Consider the following 25,878-nt stretch of genomic DNA (forward strand, 5'->3'; position numbering starts at 1 on the left):
CCACAACAGACTTATAGAAGATATGCAACATCTTATCATGATGCTTATACAGTTTTTCACACTGATTCCGACTTTTCGTTTGTTTTTCTATAAATAATCTATAAATGAAATGAAAAAGTTGGATTTCCGTTATTTTTAGTGTCACAAGCCTGAGAGTTTGATATTTACTGATTTATTGCACTACATGTGTGAGCCGTGTCACATGGTTATTAACGTACATGTGTGTGTGTATGTTTTAACTCATTCAGTAACGCCTGTTTTCACAAATGCTCCAAGGGACGTGACTGTGGAGTCTGGCCAGGATGTGCGGATTCCCTGCAGCGCTCAGGGCCAGCCGCAGCCTGTCCTCACCTGGAACAAGGTAGGAACCACAAGTCCTGTCCACCCGGCAGGCGTCTGTCCAGTTGGGTTCATTGGCACCGTCGTGATATCGCTCCTGCTCCAAGGTCTTTCCCTCTTTCTCCCTCAGGACGGTGTACAGGTGACAGAAAGTGGAAAGTTCCACATCAGCCCCGACGGGTACCTGGAGGTGAAGGATGTGGGCACTGCGGATGCCGGACGCTACGAGTGCATCGCTCGCAACCCCATCGGCTACCTGGTTGCTAGCATGGTACTCGCAGTCACTGGTGAGAAGCAGCTTGTGGATGTAATGAGAGCATCCGATGGTCTTTTGTTAGATGGGATATTCTCTGCAAAGTCTTTTCCTTCTGTAATGAAACATTTTGGATATGTTGGCTAAACTCACCAGATGTTAGCGGAATTGGAACCGTTTGGGACCGACATACGTAATGGCACCTTCTGCTATCATCACACCACCAAATGGGATTATTTTCTGTAAGAATGGTGCATCATCTCCTTCATTTGAGTTCCAGACAGTTGAAGAATTAGTCCAGAAGTTGATGCTGATGTTTTGTTTTTATTTTTTAATTTGACCTGTCGGACATCAGCTAAGCTAACTGGTTTATCTCTATTTGTTGTTTTGGCGCAAAAGGCGTCACTCACGTCTGCCTAAACCATTTTCAGTGTAAAATTCAGATTACGTTGCTTCTCAGATTAGCTGTCGGTCCTTTAAGACCTAGTTCACAGATTCTCTCAGATGTACAAACATACGAAACATAAGATTAGCTTGATTTACAGAGATATTGCAGGCCATGCTGGTGCTACAGCGCCCTCTGCTGGATCTACTTACAGATTCCAAGAAACCAGCAAGCTGATGACTGCCATGTTTATGCCAAGCCGGCATAAACTGGTGGTTTAAAGTGAAGTCTGTTCGGGTGTCAAAAACTGCAGTTCCCCCTTCATCCACTAGGGGCTCCAAACAGCGAATCCCCAAAGACTCCCATGTTAAAAAGACCAACTTCACAGCAGAAATAAACGTGTTTACAGACTGGTACAAAAATCCATTTTAGGTTTATAGGTCAGGTTTACCTTCATGACGACTGTGGAGGGAGTGAATTTTTTTCTAACTCACTCGTTTAAAAGTAATTTCATATCATATTTAGGGGCGTGTCCTTTTGATTGACAGGTACCCAATATCCCACTTCAAGAAAGAGGAATGTAGCACAACTGCGATTTTTAGCCGGTTAACAGTGTGACTTAGCTTTTACCCGCTAACGTCCAAGGACTAGTTAGCTCGGTTAGTTCTACAAGCAGGTCGGAGTTCGCTAGATGTTAATCATCCACCCCGGAACTCACAGCCCCCCTCTCAGCTCCACCTCTTTGCCCATTTTTATATTTTCTGGGCGAGACGACACGCATACCTCTGCCAAGATGGCGATGGTAGGAACCGTCCACCGAGCTTCAATTCAGCTCTTCAGAAACCTACGGGTGACGTCACGGAGGCTCCGGCCATCTCTGATATGCAGTCTGTAGTTTATGACAATTTCTGCTTCACAGTTCCTCAATTTGACACCTGTTGGTAGCATTAATCCACTGCGATGAATTTGTTCACAACCGTCCAAAAACACAAGAAGAAGAAAACAAAACTGTTTGTCTTCATCTTCAGGTGCTTTTTTTATTTGGCTGTTTCTGCATTTTCGTCTTCCTGTTCCTCTTCTTCTTCTCTTGGTTTTCTTTTGCTGGTTGTGCGTCAGCTATACAACTCAACACTGCCCCTCGCTTTTACCGGTGGTGCTGCTCTGTTTTTTGTCAAATTACAGATTACAAAACTACTTGAAAACGGACCAAATTTTCGCTTAACCGACTCGGGAGGTGGACGGACAGCTCCATCCATCTGTTGGAGCATTAATTGACCTTTTACCTGCAGCGTACAGTAGTTGATAACATTCATAAAACAGCTGCATTAGGTGTAAATTCTTTTTTCTGTTTGGTCTACAGTTTATATTTGACGTGATGAACTTGTATTCCTGTTTGATACTGAACTTTCACATGAAGTCGGGTCGACTCAGAAGCCTTTTAAACTGTTAAGTCAGCGACATCCTGAAAACAGAGCTTATATTAGCACGCAGTGCGAGAAGCCCGCTGTTGTTCTGTCGGTCAGTAATTGAGTCTCGCTCTGCAGCAATTTTCAGATTCCTGTCAGGTCTTCACTCTGTGTGCTGCCTTCCTGCTGAGACATCTGAGGTCAGACTGCAGCACGTTGCCAGCCAATCATTGTCTTTTTGTTTTTTTTGGACAGCTTGAGTCGTTACGTCACCATTTCGCTGTTTTCCGTGGCACGCTGACCCGAAGCAGTGTGCCAGAAATGTGTTCACTCCAGCGTCAGCGAGGACGCGGAAATGAGAAAGTTCTTAATTAAAACCACAAATGAAACTGGAGTCTTGTTTAGACAAGCAGCTGTTTATCCTGATTAATGCTCCAATTGTTTAAACATTGGACAGAAAATTAAGTAATTCTGCTGTTTTATGGCTCGTTATTCTTTTTATTCTTGACCTAAACCCACATGTTTGTCTCCATCAGTGCCTGCAGTCAGCAGAGAAGGAGATACCTTCGTCAGCTCGTCCATAGAGCAGGCCATTCGGAACGTGGACAGCGCCATTGAGTCTACGAGGAGACGTCTCTTTGATGGGTAGGATATGAGAAAATCACACACCAGCTGCAGTGAAAACTGCATTGATTCACACATCTGCAAAAACGGCAACACATGCATATGTGTGTCAGACCAGGCAGCAGCTGTGCGTGCTGGTTAATTGTTGAAAACATGGAAAAATGTAGAAGTCTGCAATATTTCTATTGCCATAATTTAAAAAAAAATTGTGCCGCTCTGCTGGCGGATCTTAAAGAAAATCCATCCTTTTTGAGTTACTGTGTTTAAAGATAATTTATTCTCTTGTTTATTATTTATTGTTAAATAAACTGCATTGTAATACTTTTTTCTGTGATATTGCAGAAAGAACGAAACATTCTGAAGTTTAGAACTTTTTTAGAGCAGTAGTTACACCTGCACTAATTTTACCACACAAATAAATTTATAACACAAAATATTAACTATTTAATTTTATGTGGGTAGGGGCAAGCAGAAGAAATTAGCTGTGAGTAAACTTCCTGTTTAGTTGTGAATGTTTTTGCTACAAGCTTTAGCAGTAACACCACACAGCTCCTCTAGCTCCAGCAGAGTCCTGTGTTTGCTTCACCACTGCTGGGTAAAGTGAAGGGAGCTAATACTGAAGCTAGTTGCTGCTAGCTGCTGCTGGGTAAAGTGAAGGGAGCTAATACTGAAGCTAGTTGCTGCTAGCTGCTGCTGGGTAAAGTGTAGGGAGCTAATACTGAAGCTAGTTGCTGCTAGCTGCTGCTGGGTAAAGTGAAGGGAGCTAATACTGAAGCTAGTTGCTGCTAGCTGCTGCTGGGTAAAGTGTAGGGAGCTAATACTGAAGCTAGTTGCTGCTAGCTGCTGCTGGGTAAAGTGTAGGGAGCTAATACTGAAGCTAGTTGCTGCTAGCTGCTGCTGGGTAAAGTGTAGGGAGCTAATACTGAAGCTAGTTGCTGCTAGCTGCTGCTGGGTAAAGTGTAGGGAGCCTACCTTGAAACTATCTGCATCTAGCTTCTGCATGATAAAGTGAAGGGAGCTAACCCAGAAGCTAGCTGCAGTTAGCTGCTGTAGGATAAAGTGTAGGGAGCTAACCCTGAAGATAGCTGCTGCTGGGTAAAGTGATGGGGGGGGGGGTGTCAACCTTGAAGCTATCTGCAGCCAGCTGCTGCTGGGTAATGTGAAGGGAGCTAACCCTGAAGATATCTGCAGCTAGCTGCTGCAGGATGAAGTGAAAGGAGCTAACCCAGAAGCTAGCTGCTGCAGGATAAAGTGAAAAGAGCTAACCCAGAAGCTATCTGCAGCTACCTGCTACTGGGTAAAGTCAAAGGAGCTATCCCTGAAGCTTCCTGCAGATGGCTGCTGCAGGATAAAATGAATGGAGCTAACCCTGAAGCTAGCTACGGCTAGCTGCTGCAGGATAAAGTGAAGGGAGTTAACCCTGAAGCTAGGTGCTTAGAAGAGTTTAAAAACCTGCTAGATGTAGCCAAGTTCTGACATCTGCACCAGTGTTATCAGTGTACAAGGAAATCATGAACTGACAATCATTCTGGTTTGTTTGGAACGTAAACTGCAATTAAATGTGCCAATTAATGTGAGAGTTCATAAGCTGCTAAGTAGTTTACAACTGAATGAAATCCAATGGTGAAAGAAAAAAAATCTATATTTAGCATCTCAGCGAAAGAAGCAGATTATTGTCAGCTGTGAACATTATCCACCAAAAAGCATTTATCCTCCTTATGTATGGAGTTTCTGAGCCTTACATGCTGGTCACTATTTGTTTTATAACTCATCTGTTAAAGCTGGGGTAGGTAACGTTGGGGAGCTAGCAAGATTAGAAAGTGGCGCCCTGTCTTGGCTCCTCCCCCTCTGGTTTTGTGTCATCCAAGGCTTTTTTCTTACCTCCGCCAAGGAGGTTATGTTTTTACTGGCGTTAATCTGTTTGTGTTCAAGATAACTCAAAAAGTTATGGACGGATTTTAATTAAATTTTCAGGAGTTGTTGGAAATATAAAAAGGAAGAACGGATTTAATTTTGGTGGTGATCCGGATCCCCGTTTGGATCCAGGAATTTTTTAAATGCCATGGCAGAGGTTTGCGCTCTCCGGGTGCTCTTTTTCCACCAACAATTTTCTTTTTCTCGACTGTTTAGCGGGAGGAGGAGAATAAACCAAGCCGGGTCGGGATATCCTTCCTGGATTTTCTCAGAAGTGAAGAAACTTATAAAATATAAGAAATTAACAACTTCAATTCAGCCCAAATGTTTTGATATGTCACAGTTTTTTACAGATTTACAGTAAACTGAGGGGTCTAACTATATTTCTTGTTGTTCATGATCATAAAATGTATACTACTATCAGGATGAGGAACCACTTCACCCAGAGAAAAAACAGTCTCCCCAGCTTTAATAACTGTCTTGATTTTCCTCTTCAAATCATCCCATTAATGGTCTCTCTTCCTTTCTCTTTGCCTCCCCTCCTTCCTCCCCCATCCCTCATCCCTCCAGTCAGCCTCGTACTCCAGGAGAGCTGCTCGCTCTTTTCCGATATCCACGCGACCCCTACACGGTGGAGCAGGCGCGTGCTGGCGAGATCTTCGAGCAGACTCTTCTGCTGATCCAGAACCACGTCAACCAGGGCCTCATGGTGGACACAAACGGCACTGGTGAGGCTGCATAACGTCTACTGTTCTGGTTGAAGCAGGCTTTGCTCCTCTGGGCCTGTTTTTGCCTGATCAGATATTTTATTTACTGATTTTTACCAGTAAACTTTCCTCTCATGTCCTCAGACGGGCAGTGGTTGATGTCTTTAGCGTCATCAGACGGCCAATCATAGATGAAATGAGCTGTATAACCAGTGTAAAGGAGCAGGCTTCCAGTTTGCGAGGCCAACCGCATGAATCCAGGCTGCCTGCTGGTGTTTCTTCACCGATAAAACTTTATTCGCTGTGACTTCTCTCCTTAACTGGAACAGTCAAACTGGCAACAACTCTGCCATTGTTCTTATTTTCCTGTTAAAGACAACTTTTTATGGAGATTCATTTAAGTTTTCCGACCTTCTTAGTTAGTTACGAACACGCGCAAGTATGCATAATGACCAAAATTGTCTATTGCACCATGAGAGGTTGCAGAAGCCTGCAGTGTCAAAAACTAAACCAAACCACTCAACGTCACACATTCTGATGTTAAATTTGCCATAAATTTAACATAAAGCTTTGCTAAAAACTGCTGTTTGATGAGAAAAAAAAGACAGATTGAGGAAGATGGATGTTGACTGAGGGAGGGCAAAAATGCTAAAGTTTTGTGGTGATGTCATTACCAACTTTTAATTTGGAGTTTTTTAGACTTTTTATGCACGAAGAAAAAAATCCCACCAGAACAATAAAACTTCTTTCAAACATTCCTGAAGCTGATGCAGCCGCTGGAAAGAACCTCCTGTTTTGAGGGCACAGGTCACCAACGTGCTCGAGCTCGCTTTGACATGCGAGGCCTCTCCTGTGAAAGCTTCAATCTGCAGCAGATCAATAGGAAGTGTGTGTGTGTGTCTGGTGTTGTGCTCATGCCGGAGAACAAGTGTGAGCAGCTGAAATCAGTGAGGGTGAGGTGAGACTTCCTGCGCAGAAGGCTGAGACCAGCCCCCTAAACCACCTCGCTTTACTGCTGTGTGTGTGTGTGTGTGCGTGTGCAGTTTGATGCGAGTTGGGTGTGGAAACTGTGGTGTTGCCCTCCCAGATGAGGTAGAGATACAGTAAAAACAACACTTTGTTTTTGCTGACGGGCAAAAATCTCAGCCTTTGGTTTGGAGCCAATGCAACAATGAACACTTGGTTGTTGGCATAAGAAATGAAAACACCGTCTCTAACCAACGCCGCCGCGTCTACATGCGTCTCTTATCCTGTTACAAGCTCTTATTCCTGTTTCTGGAACATAACTGGCTCTGTATGTCTGCAGACTTTGACGTGTGCATGAAGTCCAAACACACAGTTCCAGTTTTCCTCCTGGATATGTTTTATGGATCTGTGAAAGCTCACAGAGTTGCATGTTTATGCATGCAAGCAATCTGTTTCTGAACCGACATGCATGCATAACTGATCGAATCTGCTCGCCGTCTCATGGCTCTGTGGGTTAAGGGTTGCACGATGTGACGGAGGACCAATAAAACTGTTTACAGGCTCCATGACGACGACGACGCCCCTCAGGTCATGCTTCAGGGGAAAGTGGCAGACACATTAGTGGACACAGCCAGTTGTTGCTCACAGAAACAGTAATTCATGACGCCAATTGAATTATTGGCTTCACAAGACTTTGCTTAAGAACCTGGATGGAAGCTTTTTACTCAGACTGGAGGCTTTAGTTGAAGACTTTGGACACTTGTCAAAACTAGGACTGCAGACAGAAAGATTTAGGGGAGTTGAAAGAAAGGATGCTGTTTGCCTTCTTTTGTGCTGTTTTAATTTGGAAGAACTGAAGAAGGATACTGTTCCTTTAACCCTTTGAACTCCATTAGACAACCAGCGGCCCCCGAGGTGCAATGGCTCACCACAATCACCAGTTTCTTAGAAATGTTGCAGGGATGCCCAAGTCCTCGAGAGCTGCCGTCCTGCAACTTTTAGATGCAACTCCTGTCCAACGTGCCTGAACGAATGAATGTCTTGTCATCAGGCCTCTGCAGAGCTGGACGACAAGAAGAAGAAGGAATTCAGCCATTCGATACAAGTGTGTTGGAGAAGGGAAGGCATCTAAACGTTACAGGATGGTAGCTCTCAAGGACCGGACTTAGGCACCCCTGTGTTAGTGTAACTCTGTGGGGTAAAGTAGTAATGGATGTCTTACCCTCTATGGTATCTATGGAAGTTTTTCAGGCATTTGCATCCCAGGAGGTTTACAAGACTACATCATAAATCCACAATGACGGCATTATTTATCACATTTTCATGTTGCTAAGAGACCTCTATTTTCACCTGGACGTGATGATGAAGACACTTGCATCCATCCATTCTTAACCGCCGAGTCCAGTTAAGGGTTGTGGGGAAGCTGGAACCTATCCCAGCAGTCATTGGGCGAGAGGCAGGTACACCTGGACAGGTCGCCAGTCCATCACAGGGACAACACAGAGAGACAATCATTGACGCTCACAGTCACTCCAAGAACAATTTAGATTAACTAATCAACCTAACTTGCATGTCTTTGGACGGTGGAAGGAAGCCGGAGAACCCCCTGTGTGTTCTGTTCCTGATAAATGCTGTTTTGTTCTTCTGGTTGGTCTGTATGCTTTCATTTACATAATTTTAATCGCATGTCATGTCTGCATGCTGACTGGGCATAAAGGTGCTCAGCTTCTACGTCCATTTTTAGATTGGCCGGTAAAACAGATGAACCATGAGTACGTTGTAAGGGTTAATTGTTTTGGGGAAGTTGTTTCGTGTTATTTATTGTTAAATTTACATTTCTTCTTTGCAGCGTTCCGCTACAACGACCTGGTGTCCCCCCGCTTTTTAGATATGATCGCCAATCTGTCTGGCTGCACGGCCCACCGCCGCTTCAACAACTGCTCGGACATCTGCTTTCACCAAAAATACCGCAGCCACGATGGCACCTGCAACAACCTGCAGCACCCCATGTGGGGCGCCTCACTCACCGCATTCGAGCGCCTCCTGAAATCGGTCTACGATAACGGTTTTAACCTGCCGAGAGGCGCCACCGACCGGGTGCACAACGGGTACAGGCTGCCACTGCCAAGGCTGGTGTCCACCACTATGATTGGAACGGAGACCATCACTCCCGACGACCGCTACACTCACATGCTGATGCAGTGGGGTCAGTTCCTAGACCATGACTTGGACTCCACGGTGGTGGCCCTGAGCCAGTCCCGTTTTTTGGACGGCCAGCTGTGCACTCAGGTCTGCACAAACGACCCGCCGTGCTTCCCCATCCAGTTTCCTCCCAACGACCAGCGGCAGTTGCGAAGCGGCGCCCGCTGCATGTTCTTCGTGCGGTCCAGCCCGGTGTGCGGCAGCGGGATGACGTCGCTGCTGATGAACAGCGTGTATCCCAGAGAGCAGATCAACCAAATAACCTCTTACATCGATGCTTCCAACGTCTACGGCAGCTCACGGCACGAATCGGAGGAAATCCGGGACTTGGCCAGCCAGAGGGGGCTGCTCCGTCAGGGCATCATACAGCGAACAGGGAAGCCACTTCTGCCGTTCGCCGCCGGACCGCCCACTGAGTGCATGAGGGACGAGAACGAGAGTCCAATCCCGTGTTTCTTAGCTGGAGACCATCGTGCCAACGAGCAGCTTTGCTTGACTGCCATGCACACAGTGTGGTTCAGGGAACACAACCGCATAGCTACCGAGCTGCTGAGACTCAACCCCCACTGGGATGGGGACACCATCTACCACGAGGCCAGGAAGATAGTGGGGGCGCAGATGCAGCACATCACCTACAGCCACTGGTTGCCAAAGGTAACGGCTGTTGGGAAGCTGCAGAGGTTGTTTCTCACCAGATGTTTTCAGAGGTTGTCAGTAAGAATTCTTTTCTCTTAGATTCTAGGTGAGGTGGGTATGAAGATGATGGGGCCGTACTCCGGTTACAACCCCAACATTAACGCTGGCATCTTCAACGCCTTTGCCACCGCCGCTTTCCGCTTTGGACACACCCTCATCAACCCGATACTCTACAGGTTAAACGAGGACTTCCAGCCCATCCCTCAGGGACACATCTCTCTGCACCGGGCGTTCTTCTCTCCGTTCCGCATCGTGAACGAAGGAGGCATCGACCCGCTGCTGCGGGGGCTGTTTGGCGTTGCGGGTAAAATGCGTGTTCCCACACAGCTTCTGAACACGGAGCTGACGGAGAAGCTGTTCTCCATGGCCCACGCTGTGGCTCTGGACCTGGCCGCCATGAACATCCAGAGAGGAAGGGATCACGGCATTCCTCCCTACAACGACTTCAGGACCTTCTGTAACCTGACCTCCGCTCAGACGTTCGACGACTTGAAGAATGAGATAAAAAATCCAGCCGTCAGAGAGAAACTACAGAGGTAATTCTTTCACCACACATGAATCCTTATTTAGGGGCACAGTGAGACCTGAGGGATGTCCTCGCCAACGGGGTCGCTAAGCCAAGCGTTTGCTCGTACAGACAGAACGTTCCAGCTTTTTCACACCAACCAGGAAGCTTTTCTCTGATTTACTGGTTTGTTTTAAGATTCGCCGTGGAAGTAAACGTTTCAGCAGGTTTAAAACCTGCTGAAACCTACTGTATATAAAAGTTGGGCGGAGTCTTTGTTGCGTCACCAACACGTTTCTAAAGAGCTGAACTGAAGCTCGGTGGGCGGTTCCTACAATCGCCACCTCATGCAGGTCATCTCTCCTGGAAAATACAAAAATCAGAAAAGAATTGGAGCTGAGAGGCGGTCTGTGAGCGTGGGGGTGGATGATTGACATCTAGCGATCTCTGACCTGCCTGTAGCTAAGGGCTATCTAAGCTAACCTGCTAACGGAGGTAAGCGAGCTAAAGCTAAGTCACGTTAACCGGCTAAAAACCGCGGTTGTTCTACGTTCTTCTTACTTGAAGCAGGAGATCGGCACCTGTCAATCAAAAGGACACGCCCCTAAATATGCCGAATTTCAAGATTAAATTACTTTAAAACGGGCGAGTTATAAAAAAATTCACTCCCTCCACAGTTGTCATGAAGGTAAACCTGACCTGTAAACATGTTTATTTCAGCTGTAAACATGTTTATGTTTATGCCTTGGACCAGCATCCTGCAGGTTTTAGGTGTTCCCATGCTGCAAAACACCTGATTTATACTTAAACATTTCATTAGAATCAGGTGTGTTGCAGCAGGAAAACATCTAAAACCAGCAGGATGGTGGTCCCTGCGGTCGGTGAAAAGCAGGAACTTCTGGAAACGAGTGTTGACTCTGACAGACTGTGTTTTCGTGCTTCAGGCTGTACGGATCTCCTCTCAACATCGACCTGTTTCCGGCTCTGATGGCTGAGGACCTGGTCCCTGGCAGCAGACTGGGGCCCACCCTCATGTGTCTGCTGACCCTGCAGTACAAACGGCTACGGGACGGCGACAGGTATGACCCTCCCTCCTCGTTCACCTACGCTGTGTTGTAGCCGTACGAAGCAGCGCAGCTGAAGAGGTCTTGTTGTCCCGTCAGGTTCTGGTATGAAAACCCAGGCGTGTTCACTCCCGCCCAGCTGACCCAGCTGAAGCAGGCGTCTCTGACTCGGGTGCTTTGTGACAACGGGGACAACATCACGCGGATCCAGCAGGACGTGTTCAGGGTGGCTGAGCTGCCCCACGGCTACGGCAGCTGCAGCGACGTCCCTCAGATCGACCTGCGGATGTGGCAGGACTGCTGTGAAGGTGAGACTAGCGACGTTGCTCAGATTAGTGGGTTGGTGTCTAAACGTGTGACATGACAATGTGACCTTGTTATGTAAACACTTTGAATAATGATCTATTTACAGAGCAGAGAGAAGAAAACTGCAACCAGATCACAATCAGGATGTTTTATTGTCGTAACAGCGGAACAGTTATTGTATTAAGAAGCATGAAAAAATGAGCTTTTAGCTGTTTGTCCTTGTTTTGATGGATCTGTAGCTTCTGCCAAAAAGGGAAGGAAGGGTTTTTTACCGTGTTCTGGGTTTTGTTAAAGCACTGAGGAGTTTTCTATGAAGTTCCCGTAACAGGACACCAGCAGTCTCATGGTGATGCTGGGCTTCCTGGACGTCTTCAGGAAGTAAAGAAGCGCCGCCTCTGTTGTCAGGGGAAAACTTCACTGTAGTCGGTGATGAGGGCTGGGAGCAGGGGGTTCGGTTCACAGCCCTGTGGAGATCTAGTGCTGACACTGAAGGGTCGTGGATGTAACCAGAAAGGATGGCGTGTTGAAACTCCAGAGTCTCCACCAGTTTTTGGAGGGTGACGGTGTTGCAGGTGGAGCTGCGGTCTGCACAGAGCAACCCAGAGTAGCTCCAGGTGGGACCGTGCAGCTTGGAGTCCTGTAGTCTCAACCCAGTTATGAGTGTGACTGACCTGTTATCACTGCGGCTGGCAATATCCGGTTTCTTGGGCATGACGGCATCCTGGATGGAACAATTAACTACATGTTTAGATGCATAAAGATGCTGCCATGTGATTGGCTGATTAGACATTTGTGTGAACAGTTGAACCTGATGAAGCGGTCGGTGTTCTCAGATGGTCTCTCTCTGACGTTTGTTAATTTAAAGGCAGCCGGCCTGGAGCCCTCCTTCCTTCCATCAGTGTTTCCTCACCATTACGACACGTCTCGATGCTCTGTGCTAACATCCAGGATGAACATGAGCTGAGTCATGAGTCTGATCGTCCCAGAGAAAACCTCTGGGATTAATTCTGCAGCATGTGAGCGGTCCGTCCCTGCAGCAGGAGAAACGGGAACTGAAGACCAGTGTGATAACAGCAGATGCAAAGTTTAAATAAGCCACACATGCATTATTACAAAACTAGAAGTCTACACACAAAGATTTACAGCTTCTCTATGCACAGCAGTTAAACTGGAGTTCATTATGAAAATAATTATTTTTTTCATATCAGGGTTACGTTGCTCTAAAAGAGGAACATGGGGAGATATTTTGGGGATGTCGGTGCCTATCTATAAAGATGTTGACTGTTTCCTGCCCTGGATGTAAGGCGGGGGCTCCAGTGCTCGAGGTAGACTGGCCTGCAACGTTTAGATGCATCCCTGCTCCATCACATCTGTGCAGAGGCCTGCCAGCGAGATGTTGCTTTGATTCAGGTGTGTTGGAGAAGGGATGCAGCTAAACGTTGCAGGACAGTAGAGGATAATCCAGTTGATATATCACACAGTCAAAAAGTCAGTCATCCCATCCGATGCTCTGGTCCACACTGATATTGCTAATTTGCTTGGAAACTGAGGTTGTCATAGTAACGTTTGTCCAAATCAGGGGCATCAAACTGGTTTTAATGCGGTCCAAGCTGATCAATAGCCGACTGCACCAGTAGCACAATGAAGGCTACTTTTCATGCTGCACCCTGGACTTCATGTCAGTGATCAGATGTGTTGCGTTTGACTCACCAGACTGCAGAACCAAGGGTCAGTTCAACGCCCTGTCGTACCACTTCCGAGGACGCAGATCTGCTGAACACAGCTACAGCGAGGAGAAACCTGCCGACAGCACCCAGGAAAAAAGGTAACATCAACATCAACTATCGATCCCACAGAATATTTGTGTTAAAGTTCCGCAGGGGATCAAATGCAAAAATGTCTGACTTTGCAGTTCTGTGGAGAAAGCTCCAGGAAGTCACGCAAACGTTACCGCAACCTCCGAAAAAAGCACTGAGACCTCGATCAGCGACTTCCAGGATTTTGTCTCCGACATGCAAAAGACAATCACGAGCTTAAGGAAGCAGGTATGTTTCTGCAGGAGGCATCGGAGCGAGTCCGAGGCCAGACACTGCCGTAGGCAGAACAATGAGCCGAGGCTTAATGTTCATGTGTCATGGTAGAATAACAGAATTAATCCTTAATTTGAAAGTTTCAGGTCGCATCACTTACAACACACACAACAAATAAGTGTGTACCGACCCACCACTACTAACGTTTAGTCTGAGATGCTGACTGGAAATAACCCAGGACACCAGTAAAGCTGCAGGAATGGAGACAAAAGATGAAGCTGAGGGGAAAATTTATGTCCTACTTGACAGCAGAAATTAAATTCCTGTCTCTGAACTGGATTGATGTTGTAAACATGATCAGTGGAGAAAGGGATAAAACTTGGGAGGAGGGAAAGAAAAAAAAGTTTAATCTACTGTGTGAAAGTGGGAGTAATGGTCACAGCTCTGGTATTTCTGGGCACCTCCTGTGTTTCCCAGTAATCTGTCATCACATTCCTCTAAACTTTCTTATTTTACATAAACTGCTGGCAGAAGCGTGCTGTAGTTGCTATGGCAACTGTGCAGCTATCCTATCACTACCAGTAGGGATGTGGACAGCTTGTCCATCAGTCTGAGCAGCATGCAGAAGGAGTTTTACACAGAGGTGGCATCAGTATTCTCTCTCTAACAGTGTGTACTGATGAGCCAATGGCGCAACGGTGGGGCTGTTGCAGAGAAATCTGTTGAGCAATGAATGTCTAGTTTACGCTACTAGCAGCGGTAAAGACTTGATGCCGGCTTGCATGACTTTTTTGTTCCTGCTGCATTTATTTATGATGAAAAAAAACCAATTGTTTTTTAACATTTACGAATCGCAGCTGAACCCTTACCAACAGCTAACTCCTTCCTAGGTTAAAACTAGCTGCAACTTTGGCACGGGAGGAATAATCTCCTGTGTCCCGACCACATCTGCAGGTGGAAAACCTAAAGGTTAGCAGTATTAAAGCATTAGTAGTAAAGTACTTGAGGTGTTCAGGTCACCTGATAGAGCAGCTTATAGACGGAGGTTAGAGCTCCATGAAGCAGCTGTCCATCCATCTTCGACCATGGATACGGGGTCGGGTCGCGGGGGCAGCAGAGTAAGCAGGGAAGCCCAGACTTCCCTCTCTCCAGCCACATTTGCCAACTCTGCGGGGGGGATCCCGAGGCGTTCCCAGGACAGCCGAGAGATATAATCCCTCCAGCGTGTCCTGGGTCTTCCCCGGGGTCTCCTCCGAGAGGGACGTGCCTGGAACACCTCACCAGGGAGGTCCAGGAGGCATCCTGACCAGATGCCCGAGCCACCTCAACTGGTTCCTCTCGATGCGGAGGAGCAGCGGCTCTACTCTGTTCTCCTCCTGGATGACCCCGGTCACCCTGCGGAGGAAACTCATTTCAGCCGCCTGTATACGAGATCTCGTTCTATCGGTCACGACCCACAGCTCATGACCATAGGTGAGGGTAGGAACGTAGATCGACTGGTAAATGGAGAGCTTCGCCTTCTGGCTCAGCTCCTTCTTCACCACAACAGACCGGCGCAGAGTCCGCATTACTGCAGACGCCGCACCGATCCGTCTGTCGATCTCACGCTCCATCCTTCCCTCACTTGTGAACAAGATTCCTAGATATTTAAACTCCTCCACTTGAGGCAGGACCTGACTCCCGACCTGGAGAGGGCATGGACAGCTGAGGCAATATTCCGGCTGAGGACCATGGTCTCAGATTTGGAGGTGCTTATTCCCATCCCAGCTGCTTCACACTCGGCCACGAATCGCTCAAGCAAGAGCTGGAGATCACGACCAGATGAAGCCAACAGGACCACGTCATCCGCAAAAAGCAAGGACCCAATCCTGAGGCCACCAAGCTGGATCCCCTCAACACCTCGGCTGCGCCTAGAAATTCTGTCCATATAAATTATGAACAGAATCGGTGATAAAGGGCAGCCTTGGTGGAGTCCAACCCTCACCGGAAACGAATCCGACTTACTACTGGCAATGCGGACCAAGCTCTGACACCGGTCGTACATGGACTGGACAGCTTGCACAAGGGGGTCTGGTACCCCATAATCCCGGAGTACCCTCCACAGGAGTCTTCTGGTGGTCCCTGCTTTCTCGCTTTCTCCAGGTCCACAAAGCACATGTAGACTGGTTGGGCAAACTCCCACGCCCCCTCCAGGACCCCAAAGAGGGTATAGAGCTGGTCCACTGTTCTGCCTCAATCCGAGATTCAACAATCCGGCGGACTGTCCTCTCCAGAACCCCCGAAAAGACCTTACCAGGGAGGCTGAGGAGTGTGATTCCCTGTAACTAGAACACACCTTTCGGTCCCCCCCCTTTTTTTTTTTTTTTTTAACCTGTCCTGTCCAGCATCTCAGCATACAGAACAGCAATCTGCGTGCCATATTTTTGCCAGACAGATTTGCTCTGTCAAAGGAGACATCTCATGTATATAGCTGCCCTTGATTATCATCATAATAAAAATATTCAGATTATTATTTTATTTTATTTATTTATTTTCCTTTTATCATTTTGCAATCATCGTCAGTCTTGATATGGCCGAGCTGGACCTGGCAGGGAGGGGGGGAAAAAAAAAAAAAAGGAAATGAAAGGAGGAAAAAGAGAGAGAAAAGAAAGGCGTGTCTAAGCTGCTAAGGTTACAGTATTTGCAAAGCAATATAAATTACTGAAAAAATACAACTCCTCCCCCTACCTCCTTCGCGCCCCCCATGCCCCACCCCCTCCTACGCCCCCCTCCCCCTAGCCCCTCCCTCTACCAACCCGCACCAAACCCTATCCCTCTACGGACACATCACAATCCCCAGGGAACCCGCCAGGTACCATAGCAGCGCGACCCAGGCCCCCCAGGTCCAGGCCAGGCCCCCCCATCCCAGAGGGAGGCAGCCCCGAAACCCGGGGGCCCCAGCCCCCCACGCAGCCCGCACAACAGCAACCCGGCCACCCAGCCCAGGCCAGCCCCCGAACTCCCGGCCACCCCCCGGCCCGCCCCCAAGCGACCCCAGCCTCCGGGCCACCAGAGCGCCAAGCCGGCCAGGTGAGCAGCGCCCAAAGCAATGACCTGCCCAGACCCCTGGCCCGAGAGCCGCCCTGCCCCAAGGACCCCAAGCCCCCCCCCAATCCACCCCCCAGGGCCGCCAAGGTCCCAGCCCCCAGTCCTACTAAGTGATGTGATTAATTAGCAGGGTCCAGGGAGAGCGAGCATTGGCCGATTCATTTTTGATGGAAGCAGATGTGATCGAGACTTATGTGTTCCACCAGGAGATTTTTGATTAATACTGAGACTTCTTTTGGACTTCCAGTTTAATAGGATAGTTTTTTTTGCTATACATAGGGCCACAAGGATAATGTGTGTGTTGTTGGGTCCATGTTGGTGTCACTAAGGTCTCCCAGTAAGCAAAGCTTGGGGCATGCAGGAATGCTGCATCTGAGCCATGTTGATAATTCCCCACAAACCTTATTCCAAAAATTTTGAACAGGTGGACAGAGCCATAGCGCATGTAAATAATTATCCACTGCGTTACATGTGCACTGTGTGCAGATCTCTGAGTGATTTAGACCCATCTTGAACATTCTTTGTCCTGTGTAATGTGTTCTATGAAGAATTTTGTATTGGATGAGTAGTAGATTTGAACTGGCTGTCATATTAAAAGCATTTAGACATATTTGCAGCCAAGAAGGTTGACTGAGACTGACAGATAGGTCTGCCTCCCATTTGGAAGTTGGCAAGGAATTTGAATCATCTATTTTTGACATCGACCTGTATATTTTTGAAAGTAACTTTGGGCTACAAAGTTCCATAAATTCTGCTACTGTGGGAGGAAGTTCCAAGTCTATTTGATGAGGGGGGAATTTCGTAAGTATAATGGATTTGAGTTGCTGATATTCTAGAAATCTGTTACTATTAATTCCATATTGTGATGATAGAGTGTCAAAAGATAAAATTCTTCTGTTATGGATAATATGCTCTAAATAATTAATTCCTTTATTAATCCATTGTTTAAAGTTGTTCATATTTTTGTTAAGAAGAATGTCAGGGTTGTTCCAGATAGGTGTGAGTTTACATGGGATTATTGATGAATTGTTTTTTTTTTAAGAAATTCCCACCACGCTGTCAGAGAGGTGCTAATGTTGACGCTTTTGAAGCACTTTAACTTTTTTACACTGAAGTTGAGGAATGGAAGATTAGAGATTTCCACATTGTCACAGAATGTTTGTTTTAAGTCTATCCATGGTTCATCTAATGGACTCAGTTTAAGCCATTTTAAGATATATTGCAGCCTATTTGCTAAGAAATAATGTTGAAAGTTAGGCAAGTCTAAGCCTCCCCGATCTTTAGGTTTTTGTAATGTTTTTAAACTAATCCGGGGTGGTTTATTCTTCCAGAGAAATTGGGAAGTGTATGATTCTAGTGGTTTGAACCAGGTGGAGGGAGGTTTCATAGGAATCATGGAGAACAGATAATTGATTTTGGGTAGAACCATCATTTTTATCGTAGCAACTCTCCCCAAAAGTGAAATGGGGAGTGACTTCCAGCAAGTGAGATCATCTTCTATTGTCTTAAGAAGGTTAGTGTAATTACATTTTATCAGTTCTGAGAGCCTGGGGGGAATATTTATGCCTATCTAATAGTATCTAATGTTACCTGATTGTAAATTAATGTTGGATGGATTTTGAAACCTACAGTTAATTGGTAGGACTGTGCTCTTAGACCAATTAATAGAGTAGTCAGATAGTGATGAGAATTTATTAATTAGTGAGATTGTTTCAGATAATGATGTTTGTGAGTTTTGGAGGAATAGTAAAATATCATCGGCATAAAGGCTTATTTTATGAATTATATTTTTGGACTGGATGCCCTTTATAATTTGATTCTGTCGAATTGCAGCAGCTAGTGGTTCAATAAATACAGCAAAAAGTGAGGGAGAGAGTGGACAACCTTGTCTGGTGCCCCTTTGAAGATTAAAACCTGGAGAGGTTTGATTGTTCGTCCTGACTCTCGCATTAGGGGAGCTGTATAAGATTTTGATCCAGTGAAGAAAGGAAGGTCCAAAGCCAAATCTATTTAAAGTAGCTAGTAAGAATTTCCAATTCACTCTATCAAAAGCCTTCTCTGCATCCAGATAAACTATAGTTGTTTCCAGGTTATTGATGGTAGAGTAATCTATTAAATTGATTAGCCTGCGCATGTTAACAGAGGAATATCTGCCTTTTATAAAGCCTGTTTGATCAGGGTGTATAATAAGTGGAGTTACTTTCTCTAACCTTGCAGCTAAAGCTTTGCAGATTATTTTAAGGTCTGCATTTATCAGTAATATGGGTCTGTAGCTAGATGGAAGTGTGGAGTCTTTGCCTGGTTTTAACAGTACAATTATGCTGGCAGAATTCATGTTTTGGGGTAAGTAGCCATTTTCCTTTATTTGTGTCACCATTTTGAAAAACGCAGGGGCCAGTGTTGTCCAGAATACTTGATAGAACTCTGCTGGGAAGCCATCCGGTCCTGGGGCTTTTTTACATGGCATATGTTTGAGTGCTTCATGTAGCTCTTCTGCTGTAAGGGGGGAATCTAAGGCTATAACGTCTTCCTGCTGTAGTCCTGGGAGGTCTATATTATTAAGAAACTGATTTATGTCATTATCTGATGGATCTAATTGGGATGTATGCAGATTTTTATAGAAGTCTCTAAAAATGCTATTTATTGTGTCAGGGTCATGTAAGATATTACCTGCTGGATCTTTAACAGATGAAATAGTTGCTCTTTGTTTGTTTTTAGTTGACTGGCTAAACATTTTCCAGATTTGTTGCTGTGTTCAAACCTCTCCAAGCGTAACCTTTGCACCAGAAACTCCGTTCTTTCGTTGATTATTTTGTTTAATTCAAGTTTCGCCTTCCTTATTTGATTCAACGTTTGTTCATTTGGTAAAGCACTGTAGGCATCCTCTAATGATTTAATTCTTAATTCTAGTTCTGATATTTTTGAGTTATCCTTTTTTTTATATGATGCAAAAGAGATCATTTTTCCTCTCATTACCGCCTTACCTGCTTCCCACAGAACACATGCTGAAACTCCTGTTTATCATTATTTTCTAGGTAAACAGCCCATTCTTTTGTGAAATAGCTTATAAAGTCAGGGTCTTTAAGCAGTGCTGTATTGAACCTCCAGCTTTTAGCAGGTGGTGTGATTCTCGCATTTCTTACAGTGAAGGAAACTGGTGCATGATCGCTGACTGTAATGGGGTGGATCTGGGTTTCTGAAATCATACACACCAACGAGCTGCTAACCAGGAAATAATCTCGCCTAGAATATGAGTGGTGAACTGAGGAAAAAAAAAAGTGTATTCCTTGATATTAGGATGAAAAGACCGCCATATATCGCAAAGACCGAGTTCTTCCATATATTGTTTAACAGTGTTTGTAGACTGCCAGTTTCTATTGTTTTCTGAATTATTCATCCTGTCTACGGGACCCATTACCACATTAAAATCTCCTCCTATGATAAGTGTGCTGTCTGAGTGTTCTGAGACAGTTTTAAAAAAGGAATGAAAGAAGGAGGAATCATCCACATTTGGCCCATATATGTTAGCTAAACATAACTTCATATTTTGGATAGTTAATGTCACTATAATATATCTTCCCTCTGGATCTGTGGTTCTGTTGATTTCTGTGAATGTCACTTTTCTATTTATCAAAATGGCAACCCCTCTCTGTCTGGAGTTATAGCAGGCGGAGTAAACATCAGGAAATTGTGATGTAGAGAGAGCATCCACTGAAGTATTTGTCATATGAATCTCCTGTAAGAACACAATGTCTGCCTGTAGATCATTTAGCCTGGGGGGGGGGGACGGACGGACGGACTATGCCTCCCAATCCCCTCCAGGTCTCACTGTCATTGCCCACGTGAGCATTGAAGTCCCCCAGCAGAACAATGGAGTCCCCAGAAGGTGCACCCTCCAGCACTCCCTCCTAGGACTCCAGAAAGGGTGGGTACTCTGAACTGCTGTACGGTGCATAAGCACAGACAACAGTCAGGACCTGTCCTCCCACCCGAAGGCGGAGGGAAACTACCCTTTCGTGCACCGGGGTAAACCCCAACGTGCAGGCAACCAAGCTGGGGAGTGGAAGGTTCAGCCTCTCGAGGGTACTGGTTCCAGAGCCCAAGCTATGCGTCGAGGTGAGTCCAACTATATCTAACCGGAACTGCTCAAACTTGCGCACAAGCTCAGGCTCCTTCCCCACCAGAGAGGTGACGTTTCACGTCCCTAGAGCCAGTTTCTGCAGCCGGGGACCGGACTGCCAGGGTCCCCGCCCCTTGCTGCCGCCCAGCTCGCATTGCACCCGACCCCTACGGCTCCTCCCGCAGATGGTGAGCCCACGGGAGGTGGGGCCCATGTAACCCTTTCGGGCTGAGCCCGACCGGGCCCCATGGGCGAAGGCCCGGCCACCAGACGCTCACTCTCGTGCATCACCCCCAGGCCTGGCTTCAGAGGGGGGTCCCGGTGACTTGCATCCAGGAAAGGGAACATTTCCGCCCAAGATCATAGTCATCATCGAGGTCTTTGAACCGCACTTAGTCTGGTCCCTCCCCTAGACAGCTGTTTGCCATGGGTGACCCTACCAGGGGCATAAAGCCCCCGACAACATACCTGCTTGGATCTTCAGGTAAAATAAGCATTTTACACATTTTTACCTTGCCTGATTAGTTGACTTCAGACATCACTGAAGACCATCAGAGGTCCAGAGGAAACGTAGATCCCAGCGGGTTCCAGGTCTCCTTCCAGTTGGATCTGTCCTAAAAAAAAAACCAAAAAAAAACAACATCCTGATTCATTTGAATTCTGCTTTAAGGCTGAAGGTCAGAGTCTGCATGAACAAGTAAATCATTCAAAGTTCAGCTTCATCTTCAACAAGTCACGTTAATCTGAGTGCAAGTCAGACAGGAGCAGCTCACAAGAGTTCGCCGAGTACACTCAGCTTTGTGCTTCTCAGACTGTGTGATGCTGCAGCAGGCTGTGAATTCAGAGCGATCATTATTATTTATCACAAATAGCCTCCAACACAGTTCTTTTTTACTTCAGTCTCTGGATTCCACATCCACAGACTTTTTCTGTAATTCTGGGAAAAGACTATCCAGAGTCCTCCTGGTCACACACAGACAGCTCATTAAAGAAAAACTTTCTCGTTCTTTATCTGTTTTTTCCACAGTTGGACCTTCACATCTAAGCCGCTTTTTGTTTTGCAGATCAAAAGACTTGAAGCACGTCTGAGCCGGACCGACTGCACCGACGCTGAAGGCCGCGAGCGAGCACACGGAGAGCGGTGGAAGAAGGACTCCTGCTCCACGTGTGAATGCCGAGTACGTGGAAACCAACTCTTCTAGTGTTCCTCTGCACACTTTGAAGCCTTTCACCTCCTGGCTGCAGAAGCCGAATCTCCATCTCTCATTATTAATCAGGGAGTCTCTGTTGACGCCAGCAGCTGGCAGACACGACTCCATTCTCTCGGTTCACTTTCAGTTCCTTTTGGCCTCCTTCACACCTTCCTGGAACTGCACTTTTATTCCCATGTTGTGTAGCAGTTTAAATTTAATCCTGTTAAGATTCTTCTTTTAGTAGCAAAGCCCTACTTTCCTACAGCAGCAGCTTCTTCAGACTGAGTTCTCACCATCTGAGCAATCTCATCATCATAGCAGCTGTGTCAAACAACAAATCTTCAATAAATCACTGATAATTATACAGTCTGATGATGAGCAGCTGTTGGCTTGAAGTACAGCAACAAATCATTCTGATGGATTTTAATAAGCTGTGTTGGCGTGTTTGGGATAAACTAGCGCATGTAGACGGCAACTATGATGTCGTTGCTAGTTTACACATTAATTCTTCTGAATATTCCAAAAAATATTCATTAGTCTTATTAACTTTAGTTAGAAGTAAACAATATTTGCCCATCATTGTTCATCTGGTGAATTGAGTATAAAAAGGTTTGAGAAACTGTATCATCATGACAAGAAAAAGGAAAAAACTGCGAAGCTGCTGCTGGTTAACAAACACATTTGTTGAGTTATAAACATGCAGCGATAACCCTCATGTAGGAATAAAACCTTTATCCTGTACATACAAACATTTCTCATTTACTTGGAAACTATTTACTTTTATAATGCTGTAACTAGTAGATGTAAGATGCGTTTCAAAGTGGCAAACTGCCGGCAAGATGTAACTGTATGAAAGGAGCATTTCAGAGAGGTGGAGCCTCTCGGATGTCGAGATGAGCTGCATTATATGACAAGAATCTGGAAGAAATCGCAACAGTGCTAGCTAGTAGCTAACATGTCGAGTAGAAGCAAAGTTATTAGTTCACATTGGAATTAAAATTATTGTCTTGTTGCTTCACAAACAAGAAACATGCTCAGATTTTTAAACAAAGAAGGTAATTAGCAGCAGATCAGTAGCATTTCACCAATCTGAGACAAACTGCATCATACGAACCACAAAGCAGCTGATCATCCAGAATATTCCACAACTTTACATCAGAATAAAAACTATATTTGCCTTTACTGTCTGTAGCTGGTGAGATGAACGCGTGACATGGTCAGGTGATTTATGCCTCGATCTACAAACTTGGTTCCAAAAAGGTTGTGTTGTGTAAAATGTAAATAAAAGCAGAATGCAGTGATTTGCTAACTTGATTTTACTGCCAGCAGATGCTGAAACAGACATTTTACAGTTAAATATAAAGTACAAGCTGTAGAAGCATCTAGTAACCGGGTATAAAAGCAGTTCGGAGTCTCAGATGGACAGATGTTGGGGTATAAATTCAATTAATCTTCTATTCTGGTTTTATTTACATTTTACAAACTCCCGACCGTTTTGCACCGTTTGGCTTGTTTGTCTGAAGCGATCCTCTGAAAGTGGGAGGAGCTTTCTGCGCAACCAGGCGGACGACTTGGATGTGGCCTTATGGCTGGTCCACCTTTCTACTGCTTTAGCTTCAGCTGATGTTTGAAAACGTTAAGCGACTTTTTGTCCCCGCAGGATGCCCAGGTGACCTGCCTCGTGGAGTCTTGCCCAACGCCTGAGTGCAAACAGCCCATCGAGCTGAAAGGCGCCTGCTGTCCGGTGTGCGTCCAGCTGGAGGACAGAAACAAGAGGCAACAAGCGGACGGGAAAAACCCTCAGGATCACCTGACAAACTAGAGTCTGAAAGTTGCTTCTAATCAGACGTATCGAGAGGAGACGGGACTCATGAGGGTGTGCTGACCCACAGCTAACCTCCATATACCCTCGATACACCACTTTTGTTCCCTTTTCTATTTTTTTTTTTTTTTTTTTTTATCAGGGGAGGGGTTGTTCTCGTCTCACATTTCAGTTTTTTGCAGCCTCCAGGGCTGGCAGCCCAAGACTCGGTTTGCAACCCTCCAACAAGCCAACAAACACGGATCTACTTCTGTAGCGATGAATGGATTCTAACCAAGATGGACAAACCTCTCCTGCTCGCTCACCGGGCTTCAGAAGCCGGCGCCGCCGCTCGCTCTCCTGCTCTCAGTGAAAAAAACGCAGGACTAGTCGCCGTCAACGAGCAGGAAGAGAAGTTAATGGAAAAGCCGCTTCGTCGTCTCGCAAAATATTCTCAGGTTAGAGATGCCGAAAATTGGTGCTATTTTCCCACTTTTATTATGAATACTAAATACAAACCTTTAAGTATTATCCTCTGTATGCAAAGCAACCTATTTACACTCAGTATGTCTTTTAATGATGCGTCACAGCTGAGAGGATTGTTCTACTCGAACATGAGTAGAGTTACTGCATCTTTTCATCCATGGTGCTTTATATCATGTTATAATGTACTTTTTTTTTGTACCCTTTTTATGTTTGAAAATATTTACATATGAAGATAATGTGAAGCCCTAGAAAAATGTAATGCAAAAGAAACATGTCTACTGATTACTGCGCCTCTATCCCTGGACAGCTTGCTTACGCTCCCTGCTGGCACGCTCTGAGCTTGAGTGAGGTGGAGCCGTTTGGCGCTCTCCGTTGCAGGACACTCGATCCAGCTTTCACACCGACACGCTTCGCTTCACGGTTAATTCTGCTTCCAGGAAGCAGCGACAGAATATCCATTTGCACCGCAGTAATGTTGTGAACTCGCCTTCAAAAGCCAAAACTATGATTTAGAAACTTCCACAATGACAAAAATAGCAGGTCTGCCTGTAAAACCATGTGAGAGTGTTGCATTAGTCTGGATTCAGCCTTCGGTACTGCTAGCTGTACCATGGCAGGGTTCCTTTACTGGTCTATAGACCAGTTTAAACACAACTGAAGGACTACAGTTTGCAGCAAGGAAGCGCTTGCATGCATTCCTCCATCTTTTCCACACTTTGTTCTGGTTTATGGTTGCCAGGACCGTCTGCAGTGCTGATATATGTCAGGAATGCTCACACTGCTCTCATTTCTTTGCCATTTTGATTTTTTTTTTTTTTTAAAGTCTGGACTGACGTCATTTCGCCCAGCAGCCCCCTGACCCTCATTCCACTGTAATGGAAGCCATATGAGAGGGGGAGTGAGGGCGATGTTGGGGGAGGGGTGCAGATGATTGGGACACAAGCAGAACACGTCTAACTATACCGCAGTGGCGACGCCTTTTATATGTACTGTACATAAACAAATACCACTCATTGTACTTCATGCACTGGCTCGCTTTGTCACATTTTATTCGTTTTCCTGTTTCGCCTCGCCTGATTGTGTCACCATTGTTTCCTTTATGTGACAACATCCTGAGCACACATCTGTCACTGAGCAGAAATGATAAAGCTCTCTGGAACTTTCCATTTGGGATTGTACATAGATTAGAGGGCTGCAGTCACACTGGTATATGTGTTCAGACATACCCAACAGGTTTATGTGTTTACAGCTGTGTATTTTTTCTGCTAATGCGGTTCAGTAAGTGTCCAAAACTTTGGTCGCCAAAGCACCACTCTACCCATCAGTCGTATTAGCTCATTTTTATTTCCATCATGGCTCCCTCTCTTTTAATTTCCCCTTGGAAAAGCTCCAAGCGTCAGTGGAATGCACTGCTCTGCAGGACTGAACATGTTTTACCTAAACTGTCCCTTGTCCCAGTGGTCACTATGGATCTACTACTAGTGCCTCTCATGACAGTTGTATTGTACTTTTGCCAAAGACTGGTTTGCACTGTAATGTACGCCTCAACAGTGATAATAAAAAAAAAAAAAGCCACATCTGAAATACAGTCATGTTGTTGCTGCCTGTACTTTTTTCAGCCTCTGGGACTTCTATGAAATGAGATCATGTCTATCATCAACGCTCAAACATTCAAATGATTGTACACAGGGTTTTCCCCAATCGCACGTTCGAATAAATCTGGAGTAAATGTGATTTTTATAGGAGGACCAAGATGAATGTAAACACACACACACACACACACACACACACACA

At 45.8% G+C, this 25,878-nt stretch overlaps 1 protein-coding gene across 1 annotated transcript in view; it reads left to right on the top strand.

Moving 5' to 3' along the window:
• The window catches only part of pxdn (peroxidasin), a gene marked incomplete at its 5' end in the record, with an annotated part of 62,012 nt that extends 36,358 nt beyond the window's left edge, over positions 1–25,654 (top strand). Inside the window, 12 exons of the mRNA XM_079262467.1 lie at positions 249–361; positions 470–626; positions 2,920–3,028; positions 5,492–5,649; positions 8,444–9,450; positions 9,532–10,028; positions 10,942–11,076; positions 11,161–11,369; positions 13,081–13,192; positions 13,280–13,412; positions 21,669–21,782; positions 23,458–25,654. Coding sequence (XP_079118593.1) covers positions 249–361; positions 470–626; positions 2,920–3,028; positions 5,492–5,649; positions 8,444–9,450; positions 9,532–10,028; positions 10,942–11,076; positions 11,161–11,369; positions 13,081–13,192; positions 13,280–13,412; positions 21,669–21,782; positions 23,458–23,619 — 2,906 coding nt within the window. The 3' untranslated portion in view covers positions 23,620–25,654. The remainder of the gene's footprint in view (positions 1–248; positions 362–469; positions 627–2,919; positions 3,029–5,491; positions 5,650–8,443; positions 9,451–9,531; positions 10,029–10,941; positions 11,077–11,160; positions 11,370–13,080; positions 13,193–13,279; positions 13,413–21,668; positions 21,783–23,457) is intronic.
• Between the last annotated feature and the right edge of the window lie 224 nt (positions 25,655–25,878).

This window comes from Telmatherina bonti (assembly GCF_933228915.1).
Source record: "Telmatherina bonti genome assembly, chromosome: 22".
Classification (NCBI taxonomy): Eukaryota; Metazoa; Chordata; class Actinopteri; order Atheriniformes; family Telmatherinidae; genus Telmatherina; species Telmatherina bonti.